Raw genomic sequence first — 12,178 nt, 5'->3', positions numbered from 1 at the left:
CTAAAGGAAGAGAGGGAGATGCCGATGGAAGAGGCAGCGTTTGAGAAAGGGAACGAACGTTGTCGACGACGGAAGCAATCGCGCACGCGCCAAGTCACCGAAGACCGCCCGGGGTTCGAACTTGCGCTAAGTGGATTAGAGCCTCGACTTCTTTCACCCTCACCCTCAACGCCTCACGCGTACAGCTTCCAGTTCGTTTCTTCGTTTCGTGCCTCTAGGCGCCGAACCGGCAGCGGTCGGTCGCTTAGCGATACAGAAGACCCATTTATGCGCGAGCGTGAGAACGAGTGAGTGAGTGAGAGAGAGAGAGAGAACGAACGACCTCTCCTCCGCCTTTTTTTTCAGGCCGCCATCGCGCGGGACCGTCCGGATGCCTTTAATTGGCTTAATTAATCAACGTCCCCCCGTCCCTCTTCGCTCCGCGTAAGCACACCCTCTGGGGAGGCGTCGCTAGAACCACAACCAGCGCGCCGCGGCGTCCAAGGCGCTCAGCGACGTTTATAAGCGACGAGAGCGCCAGCGCGCGGAGCGTTCTCGCGTTTGGATCAGCGCGAAAATACGCGTGATGTTCGCAGGAGTCGGCGACCCTGAGACCGGGAGCCCCAAATAAGCGGCTGCCGGGGTCCCGCGGGTGACGACACGAGTTCCCACTCTGCTGCCTTGTCCTCCCCCGCACCCCTCCTTCTTTTTCTCTGTGTTCGGACAGCGTAGCCTCAACTGCGTCCGCGAGTTGCCTAAATGATTCACGATAATTACGGCTTAACAACGCCCGCTCACTCTATATGGCCACGCTCGCGCACAGAGCGGCGCAGAAGCGCCAGGCTCAGAATGGAGAGACTGCGAACTGCCCTGCAGTTCTTCGTTTCATCTCTCATTCGTACTTTCGTTTTGGTTTCTATTTCCTCATTCTTTCTTCGCTACTTCCTTATTTATGTATTTGTTCTGTCGGCAAATTTGCATGTCACTTTAAATGGCAGAGAGGAAAGAGGGCATCGAAGTGAGTTAGAAAGAGAGAGAGAGAGAGCATATGCGGGTGAAGTCGACTGCGGAGCCGCGCGCCGCGAAATGAAGTGAGCGCGCGGACGAACGGAGCTGCAAACACTCAGCCGGGACGCGCGGTCGTCGGAGCGTAATAACGACGTCAGATTGAATGCCCCGGCGCGCTCGATTCAGCGGGTGCCGTGTGTGAACGTGTCAGCCCGTTGCGAGCCGTCAATGCAAATTTTAGACGCCCGTTTGATCCGAAGTGCCCGGTGGCTAATGCCACGCGCCCTGACTGTATACGTACAAGAGGCCATTCGGGGCAAATACAGTTCATGTACACGGATTGGGCGACTTTTGCTCGTGCTCTGTTCGCGTTCCCAGTAGCTCGGGCAAAGTCGTGCGTGCGGGTGTGTACACGTTTTCCACTTGTTTGTCTCGTGCGATTCCGATAAGAGCCGACTTATTTCCAACTCCCGTTGGCGAGATGAGTGACGCTGTTGCAAGCAGTCGGCGGGGTCAGTAAGAGCTTTGTGCTATGAACGCAAGCTTGCAGGTGTGTCCTGGGTAGTCGGAAACGAAGTTAAGGACGTTAAGTTGCCGCTGACTGGTTGCTGCCTGTCCTATATGGTAAATGTATATTCATGGCAAGGGAACGTACACAAACACTTCTGTGTATGTGTCTTTGCGCTCGCTTATTCCCTCGTCGTGCTAGATCGTTTTTACCATAAAACGATGCCACTTTGTACGGGCGCACGAACGCTTATACCGAAAAGGACGGGTGTACAGTCCACAGTGCGCGTCCTTTGGCTCCAGTGAGACGCTCGGCACACATATATATAGAGCTTTGAAGATGTTCTCGCCATCTATGTATTAGGGCCGATGCGCTTTGAAACCATGCACTCGAATACGCTATTGCGGCGGTCGTCAGAAGACAGGATTATCTTGTTTCGTTTTCGGGTTCCTCTTGCAGTTTTATTTCGTTTCCTGGCGCGCACGCTTCGATAGCCGCAGTAAATATTATACATGGATGGTCGTCCAATTCAGTGTCTTATATTTCTTTTCTTTTTTTACTTCTTTAACGTTCCTCCTGAGACCTGCGCAGTCGGCCGAGAAAAGTATTCGAGACAAAAATGGATGATGATACCGAACTCCTGCAAGTCATAAGTGCGTAGCTTCAACCTGTAGTAGTTTTTCTTACTGACACGGGGATCCATCAAATTAGTAGCGAGGCGCTGTAACATAGAAGGCGCCCTTATCTAAACAAATCCCTTAATATTTAAAACTGTTCTTAAGATCAAGTATAGCAGCGATTTCGAATGCCGCACATGTTACTAATGAACGCGACTGACCAATGACAAAGAGTCATAACGAACGTAAGGTTTTGTAGACTCGGTCCCCAGAAGTTCACATTGCTTGTGCAGCTTTCTTGTAAACCGCTGCACGTGTGTTGGCAGCAGACACTTAATGCATTAGCATTCGACACACCCTTAGCCAAAATATGCATGAGCCTGAGCGAAACCTACCGTACTTTCGTAGTACAACTGTACTAATAATGTTAGCTAGACTTCGGTGCTTAGAGAGTTATAGATATTCAAGAATAATGTCCACTGTCCAATAAAGAATAGTGTTTTGAAGTATTTTTATTGTGGTCGGCGTTTATTCCTTTTTACAATGCCTCCTCCTGACCAGACGGGATTCCGTCAAACCATGGATTTCAATAATGCCCACTCGTTCCCCTCTCGTTTACCGATAAATCACCGCTATTTTAGAGCGATAGCTCTACTACGCCAGGTCTCCCAAGGTCATTCATCGCGTCGAAATGACCTTGAGCCACCGGAGAGCGAGTCGCCGGAGCGCAAGCGTGCCAAGCGTTCTCCGCAGGGGATCACGACTTGAACCCCTGCGCAGAAGCGTTCCCGCTGTGCGCGCTCGGAGTCTCGCCGCTGCTGTACCACTGACCTTAACGGCTGCTTCGCCGGCGCTTCGTCGCTCAGTCTCGCCACGGATGGCGCGCCTGCTGTGCCGTGTGTGCGTGCGCTTCAGCTCAAGCGACCGACAGAATGCAACCATCCAGTAGATATAGACGGCAGGCTTCGAAATCTCAAACAAAGGCAAAGTTGCCTGCTGAAACACTGGAGCAAAGGGAGGCCAGATTAGTACGTTACAGAGGAGCTTACCAAGCGCTCAAGAGCGCCAAGATCGAAGCTACTGCAGCCCCCGTCGTCGCTAAGCAACACGAAGAGAAAGGAGAAGATGCCTAACTTCAATCAAACACTGTCTGCGTAGTCTTTGCAAAACCAAGCCAAGCATACCGTTCGCTCGTGATAACTAGGTTTAGAAGAGTTAAGCGTCAGCCATCTTTTTTTTTTTTTCAGCATGATCTGAGCTGACTGTTTTTCATCGCTTGTCGCAGATCAGTGGCATCATCACCAACACGGGTCACGGCGTCATCTTCCGCGTGTCGGACAGCCTGGCGCCTGGCCTTGCGGTCAACATCTCGGGAGGCCCGCTCTCCTACCAGTATCGCTTCCACGAGCTGCACATACACTACGGCCGCTCTGACGACCGCGGCTCTGAGCACACCATCGCCGGGAAGCCATTCCCTGCCGAGGTGAGCCCTATTATTGACTAGATAGATAGATAGATAGATAGATAGATAGATAGATAGATAGATAGATAGATAGATAGATAGATAGATAGATAGATAGATAGATAGATAGATAGATAGATAGATAGATAGATAGATAGATAGATAGATAGATAGATAGATAGATAGATAGATAGATAGATAGATAGATAGATAGATAGATAGATAGATAGATAGATAGATAGATAGATAGATAGATAGATAGATAGATAGATAGATAGATAGATACTTTCTCAATTTAGCGAATTTTCCAACTTAGCAAATGCTTCGCTTTTTGCTGCCGTCCACTCGTTTCGAAAGGCTTCGGTTCTAGTAGACTTCGACGTGTGTATCGAACCTGCATTCTCCTTCGTGTTTGTTTCTTTACTTGTTCCGTACGACAGAAACGCTCAGCTTTCTGAACGTTTCCTTGCTTTTCCCATCACGTGTGTTCCGATTGAACATAATAAAGATCAAAATTCCGTCTTCATGCGCGCGAAGCATTTTTTTTTCTTTTTTGGCTTGCTACTGATACAACTTCTTTAATTCGACATTGCTTTTTTTTTTTTTTACGGCCAGATATATACCTCGACGCTTTTGAATAAGTAGGAGCTAAATTGAGGTAATTTAAATCCAGCTGGAAACTGGAATCTTAGATTAAAAGCTTCCCAAGCATTACCTTTTTTTTCTGTGCGGATAGCGGCGGAAGTTCTCAATATTTTTCATATTGACGACCCAGAAGCGCAATCAGGCGTCCGCGTACGAAGCGTCAAGCGTTGTCAGAGCGTGCATATTTAGCTCTCACGATGCGAAAGAATGCGAATGCTGCAGCGGCGTATATTTTATGCATATAAAGTGGCGCGCGTTGTGCGAAGCAAGGTGCTTCCGTAGACTGCTTGTGTCATCGAGCAACACGAAACTTCCTATTTTACGTTTTTTTTTTAGGCTATAACAAAAATTTGATTGATGGTCCGTCCATAGCGCAATGTTTTTTTGTTTTTTTACGAGTCGAGTATTCGATTTATCGACAAAAAGGAGGTGGAGGCGCCCGACAATACTGGAGCAAAAATGTGCTACGGCGTGCTGCAGTATAGAAAGGAAGCGAATTGTTCCAAGGTTGTTCTCAATGACTTTCTTTCTTTATACTTTGCGAGGAGTGGAAGAAAATAACAATTTTTGGTCAGCCTATACCTGTAAGAAAAATTGCTGGAGAAATTCATGCTGTTGTTTCGTCTAGTTCCGGAACGGAGTAGAATAGTTATTTATATATTCTGAGAATTTTTCTTTAATTCGGGAGGTTGCCCTAAAGCAACCTTCCGATATGGGCTGCGACCTGAAATTATTCCAGCATCTAAAAATAACTCAAAGCTGGAAAGCCGGAGTAGTTAAACAAAGAGCATTTTTAAGGTACGCGTGCTTAAAAAGTACGAAGTTCAATTCTAGCGATTTACTCGCCAAAACAACGATATGACTCTGTGACTCCGCAGTGGAAGTGCGGATTAATTTTTACCAGCTAAGTATGCATGACGTGCATCTAAATCTAAGTGCATGAGTGCTCTTACTTTTTGCCCCCATCGAAATGCGGCCGCCGGGGCCCGCAATCGAACTCACGTCGCCGAACGCAGCAGCGCAACAATTAACCAGCTAAGCTCGCACGCCATTCCTAGCACAATACGGATAGTACGCATCGCCATTACCTGGCTGCCTTCCCGTCGATAAACACACCTCACGAAAGCGGCACGTGCGCGTATAGAAATACACACATTGCGCAGCGTTATGCAGAATGTACACTGCGTCAAAATTTATTGTAAGGTCGTAATCTCGTAACCGTTAAGAGGGACTGGCGGGCGGTCGTCATATATATGGTGTGCACTGTCGTGAATCGCTCATTCCGGTATTTTTTTCTTCTTCTACCACCTCTCTCCTCTGCTCTGTCCAGCTAGAAGATAGCAAGCTAGGGTTAACACGGCGATCACTCTAAGGCAAAATTACCCGAAGGAGGAGTAACAGAGCCCAATAGGCCCGCGCGATGAACAGATAGACCGTTGAAGGAGCAACCGCTGAGGGATGCCTGCCGTGTGCAAACGAGTTAGTCTGCAAAGGCAGCAAAGGGATCAACCGCGCGGGAGATGCAGGCCGTGCGCAGAGATACGTTCCGTGTGCAAACCGTTGTCAAGGGAACTTGCCGTTCTCCTCGCTCTTGGGTCAGTCTTCCCACTTGTATTCGTGGTAGCGTGTTGGCGGTTGTATCGTGCTCCGAGAGTTCGACAATCTAGGAACTACGCCACGGTGCCTTCGATATACACGTATGCGTGGATGAGCGTGTGATGCTGCTTTTACGTTTCGCCGCACCCATAAAGTCTGGAGCTGGTCTCGACACGTCGCGACGCCGCGCTGTATATCTCCGGCGTAGTCACGACACTGCGTCGCCACCGGCTGGTAACGGCGGCCGAAAAGACAGTAGGCCTATCGGATCCATGATATCAATCTTACTCTGGGCAGAAATCAGCGCTGGATTGTTTCACAAGTAAGTGGTCATTCTTTATTCTGCCGTACCTGTCGCGTGCGCGAAACGCATCGCGCTTGCGGGCAACGGGCTTAATCGTGTTGTATATCGCGCGCACGAAATGCACCGCGAAGGCCGGCTGGGCGTCAGCTCTCCCGTGCTTTGTGACCACCTGGAAATTGGCCGCCATTGCCGTCGGCCGCCCGGACGCTCGCTCATCGAGTGTTCGCCGCGGTGATGAGCTGCGGGCTCGCGATATTGGGCAGAGGCCACGCCGCTGCGCTGCGACTCGTTCGAAACGCATTGCGGTAGCCGGCAACGAGCTCGGTTGTATGTCGCGCGCTCGCATTGCGCTGGCATGGGCTGGCAGGGGCTTTAGCTAGCCGATTTTAGCTGTGCTTCGGGACTCTGTGGAAATTGGTCTCCATTACCGTCGGCTTCCCCGTCGCTCGCTCGCAAGCAGCTTGGCGCCGTTTGTGGCGGTGGGTCCGCGTTCGCTTGCTGTACTGCCGCTCGCTCGAAGAACTTTGTGGAAATTGGTCGCCATTACCGTCGGCTTCCCCGTCGCTCGCTCGCAAGCTGCTCGGCGCCAATCGTGGCGGCGGCCCCGCGTTGACTCGCTTTTCTGCTCGAGGTCCACTGGTGGCAGCGGCGGCTGACGGACTTGCTCGAGCTGTACGACGCGGCTCGCAGAAAACTCACCGACTCGTTGGCGGCATGGCGGTTGGAGGCGCCTCGACGTGATAGCTGCGGCTGCCGCACTTGAGCTGTCGCGCTATGTGGCTCGAAATTCGCCTTTGATGATGTATGACATCACAGTGAAATTATTTGAATGCCATATTTTAGACATGTTTTTATTTCACCTTGCACGTATTTGTCGGGTGCGTGCGTCTTCATGCTCTCTGTCACGTGTGACTAACTATTGCAATCTTTTTGTGATTTGCAGGATGCAGCCGTTGCTCGCAACGTCCAAAATGCAGTGTGCGCTGACGCGTTCAATGCCAGTCATCTCTCACTTCCATTAGAGCAGCTTCACAAAAAGTACTGTACGAGGTAGGACAACGCGGCTGGACCTGTATTGCACATTTTCCAGTGCATTCACTGAAAGAATGCAGAAACTTCATATGAATAGAGAAAAATAAAACGTTTCATTGCCTCAATGTTGTCTTTCGTTGTCACATTGACTGCGAGAGCAGTGATACACGAATGACTAAATATTTTTTCGCGTGTTCTTTTCCGCGGCATATGTTGCTCACCGCAGAAAGAAAAACACACGAAAAAAAAGTATTAAGCCTTGCGGAGAGTAAGTGTAGAAAATGATCTCTGGGGATTAAGGGATCATTTGAACTGGTGATAAAACGTTCATCCGAATGGAGCATTGGAGTGGACCCGCCGTTCGTCCGGCGAGGTGCAACTGCGGGAACTGACGGTTGCCCGGTAAGGTGTAAACGTGAGGACTAAATGTTAGTCCACTGAGGTGATCTGTGGGGACTAACAGTTGTCCGGTAAGGTGTAAATGTCAGGACTAAATGTTAGTCTATTGAGGTGATCTTTGGGGACAAACAGTTAGCTGCATGGGGACTAAGTGTTAGACCCGCTGCCGTTAGTCCTTAAAGAGATTAATGGTCGTGTCAGCCCCATTAGTCCCCAAAGAGACGAACTACGCACCCTTTTAACACCCTTTTGCCTTAGAGTGTAATTTCTCCGTCATTTTAACGCTATAGCGGTAAAGAGCTCGTATCGCAAAAATTCCGGCTTAGGCGATGGTTGTGAGCGAAAAATCGACGTTTTCCGTGAGCGAAAATTCGAGACAGATGCAAATAAAAATCGTGCGTCCGAGCCAAAATCGAACCCAGGCAGTCTGCGTGGCAAGCTTGTGTCCTGCCACTGTCCCACGCCAGTGCATGGAACTGTTACGGGAAAAAAAAGAAGAAAAAAGCCCTATGCGGGTGTCATGTAGTGCGATGTGTCGCGTTAACGCATGTAAAATTGCGTGGCATAAGCGTAAAATCGCAGGCGTCACGCCATTTGAATTACAGAACGAGTGGGTCATTTAAAGGACCACCCAACAAAGAACTCAGGCGAAATTAATCATCAGCAGCAGCGACAGCATCGACAATGTGTCCAGTGAGTAAGTGCACATAACGCCTTACGGACACGTAATGGGTACTTCGCTAATAAGCAAAATGATGAATTACGCTGCAGCGGGCACGTCGTAACTGCACTTGCACGCGGTCATTCTAGAATAGTTTAAAACGGCGAAAGGTTCCTTTCCTCGCGACACGGTTGGGGTTTTCACCGAAAAGCGAAACCTGGCTAACGAATGAGAGGGCGATGAAAACGGGCCCCGATTATGCTCTCGCGTCGTACTCCTGAAGGCGAAGCTCAAGTGTCCTCCCAGTCCTTTGTAGCGTTAGCTACACTGGCCGAGGCGGAGCAGTTTCGCGTCGCTATTTGAAAGCCGTGCTGCGCATGCGCGAGGAGCAGTGATGTCACACGGCGCACAGCTGGCGCACCGGAGCCGCTGCCACGCGCGCCTCGCCGGTCTGCGCATTCCAGAGGAGTGATGTCATAGCCGTGGCAGACGCATTGGCGCCGGCGCGCGCCCAGCTGTGCGCCTCCGTTGCGCAGTGGCCGTCTGACGCTGCGCCGGAGCCGCTCGATAGCGCCTCTCATTTCGCGCGCATACGCAGACGTATCAGTGGAGGTAAAGATATAGCGGGGAGGAGGTGGAGGAAAAGAAAAAACGGAAGGACAGGGAGGTTAGCCATTTGTCAGACCGGCTGGCTGGCGTTTGCCAGTGTGGTATATTCATGAAGAAGGAGAGCGCAAATGCTGCTAAGCGGCGCAGAAAAGCGGATAGGCTTGACAACCAGGAAAGCTAAGAATAATAAGCTGAAGCTTAGCTAACGCTATGTGTATCCTGGTATAGCCGAGCTAAGCCACTGCAATTTTTTATTTATAAGATAGGAAATTGGTCTAGTTGCAACCGATTCATCATGTAAAAAATATTAACAGATGGACCAAGAGAAAAGAGGACGACACAAGACTGACAACGAGTTGAAATATTATCGTGGGACTAAATATATGCAACAGCGTCACTGTTTGGAAGCGTCGGCCCGTATTCACAAAACGTCTTACGCTAAAAATTTTCGTGAGAGAATATTTCAGCCAATCACAATGCAGGACGTATCATTAGCGAAGCGGTCTAACCAATAAGAAAACGCACTTACGAAAAAGAACTTTTGTGAATTCGGACCCTCGTCTACGCATCCGTAAATTGCACTTGATAATGACCAGTTTTTCTCATAGATCAACTGAATCCAGAAGCTGGAATTCGCTGCCAAGTCACGTGTCCGCTATCTAAATAGGCAACATCGCCGTCGCTTTACGCGCTCGATGGTGGCTGTCACATCTTTCCCCATGCTTACGTATCTTATGTGCATCTACCACCTCGCGCGATTTTTTTTTTCCTTTTCAAAATTCTTTATTGCACCGTATTAATGATAACTAACAGACAATAATGCCAAGGAAAGTATAGGGGACGCTATTTGTAGTAATTAGAATATAAATGTTTATAATTCCAAGGAAAGTATAGGGGACGTTATTTGCAGTAATTAGAATATAAATGTTTACATTTAGCCCTTAAAAAGTCATCTACTTTCCTTTATTGCACCATGTGTTCGAGACCAATTAGTCTACATTGAGCGACTATACGTTCAATAAAGCCGAACAAAATCACATGCAGGCGCGAGTAGTGAACCTTTCATCACTCAATCGATCGATCGATCGATCAATCAATCAATCAATCAATCAATCAATCAATCAATCAATCAATCAATCAATCAATCAATCAATCAATCAATCAATCAATCAATCAATCAATCAATCAATCAGTTTTGTTATGTAACATACATATAATGACTGGTTATTATTATACAGGTAGGACCCCAGAGCCCAGTGAAAGGCAGTTGCAGGGGTCCGTTTTTTAACAGTAGTAGGCACTGCTGAGCTACAGAGCAATATAAGTACATAAAAGTGCAACGAAATCCATTAAATACATTATTTATACATAGCAATACATAAATACATATAACCACAAAGAAATAGAAATAATATTTATTAATTCAAGTATTACTATTGTGAGTTTTGCAGGTGATCGCGAACACATTGTTTATACAAATGAAATGATGTGGATGCTGCGATGGTACAAGGTAAAGTATTCCAGAGTTTTGATGCAATATAAGAAAATGAATGTGATCCGTAGTTAGTCCTTATACGGGGTATGCATAATGGTTTACTTAAAGTTGCAAGGACGACGGTCAGAGAACAAAAATGAATGTGATCCGTAGTTAGTCCTTATACGGGGTATGCATAATGGTTTACTTAAAGTAGCAACGACGATGGTCAGAGAACAAATAGGAAATAACTGTTTACTGACAATAGCTGCTTCCTTTCACTCTAGTGCGTCAGCGCTATACCGAACGTTCTATTATCCCACTTCCTATTGTCCTTGCTTTCACAACGTGCCCCATTGCCCACTGCGAATGCCTACCAGCTCGCTTAGAATTCGATTCCAATTCGTGCGTTTGCTTAAGAGTTCTGCAGTGCGCATATACGTGTAGGCATTGTCTCCATTTCCCGGCATACAACTAAGATGGGGTGAATGAAAGAGAGAGAGAGAAAGGCAAAGGACAGGAAAGTTGACCAGGTTGTACACGGTTTGCTACCCTACACGGGGGGCGGGAGATAAGGAGGAAAAGTATAGATAAATGAAGAACGAAAGGAAAAATAAATAATACGCGCGCACACACACAGTGGCGTTCACCGCGCGTACCCAGAACCTCGCGAACTGCCAACTGTTACAGGGTGCGTTACACAGTACAGAGATGGCGTAAGTTTCGCTGGCTCTTTCGACTGCCGGTATTCATTTGTTCGCCCGTTGTGTCTCAACACCGAGAAACGTATCTACTGGTCGACGCGAGGTTAAAACGTAACAGGCGTGGATTTTTTGGCGATGTCACCGTTGGGCATGCTTTTCTGGTTCCGCGAAAAAAAAAAACTACGAATACACGGTTGCGTATCAGCCATCTGCTCGCGATGCCTATGATACTTGGCGAAGTCATTAATAAAGTATCCTAAAGAAATGTTTTTAAGGCGAGCTTGTTCATACCGGTCTTCGAAAACTGCGCTAGAAATGAGACAAGGTGAGACAGACACCAACAGACATGGATGCGTTCGTGTCCGCCTTTTCTCCCGTTGCTAGCGTATTTTTCGAAGAGTCAAGTGCGGAAACGTTTCTGGGCCACTTAATCAAAACTATGATGGAAAGGTGGAGCGTTTCCTGGCGCGCGTGGCCACAAATATAAAATAAGTGATCTAGAGCTTCGTGAGGGACCACTGCAAGGCTTTTGATCAACATAAAAATTAAGCTTATTTTTCACGTTGAAATTGCAGCACGCACGAAAGATACGGACACAGTGAAGTGTGCTACATACCTGAGCCGAACTCGCAACTATTTGCTTTTGCTGGACAGATCATTTTAATGCCACGTTTCTCGACTTTTTCTGCCCATTCCCATTGGAGATGGCAGGAAATGACATGGTTATGTAATAATAATTGTTGGGGTTTAACGTCCCAAAACTACGATGTGATTATGAGGGTCGTGGAGGGCTCCGTTAATTTCAGTCACCTGGGGCGGTTCATTAAGGTGCACCTAAATCTAAGTACACGGGCCTCGAGCATTTTCGCCTCCATCGAAAATGCGGCCGCCGTGGCCGGGATTCGATCCCGCGACCTCCGGGTCTGCGGTCGAGCACCATGGCCACTAGACCACCGTGGCGGGTGACATGGTTATGCGAGTGTATAACACATTTTCCCTCGCGAAAGTTACTTTTTTTGTCACCTTTCATATCCCCTTTGTATTTCACATAAACCGAGATACATACCGTTACGCTCCCTTTGAGTTCATGTTATGTTGATGATGCGTATTGGTACTACAAACAAATTTGTAACTCGGCTCCCTTCTTTCCCATGGGCTGAACCGTCGCGGTGGTCAAGCG

At 48.2% G+C, this 12,178-nt stretch overlaps 1 protein-coding gene across 1 annotated transcript in view; it reads left to right on the top strand.

Annotated features, from left to right (window-relative positions):
- The window catches only part of LOC119383461 (putative carbonic anhydrase-like protein 2), a 167,844-nt gene that overhangs the window by 105,631 nt on the left and 50,035 nt on the right, over nucleotides 1–12,178 (top strand). The window contains exon 4 of the mRNA XM_037651587.2: nucleotides 3,398–3,595. Coding sequence (XP_037507515.1) covers nucleotides 3,398–3,595 — 198 coding nt within the window. The remainder of the gene's footprint in view (nucleotides 1–3,397; nucleotides 3,596–12,178) is intronic.

The sequence above is a fragment of the Rhipicephalus sanguineus genome, chromosome 2, assembly GCF_013339695.2.
Source record: "Rhipicephalus sanguineus isolate Rsan-2018 chromosome 2, BIME_Rsan_1.4, whole genome shotgun sequence".
Taxonomy (NCBI): domain Eukaryota; kingdom Metazoa; phylum Arthropoda; class Arachnida; order Ixodida; family Ixodidae; genus Rhipicephalus; species Rhipicephalus sanguineus.
This window is presented reverse-complemented; position numbering and strand designations above follow the sequence as displayed.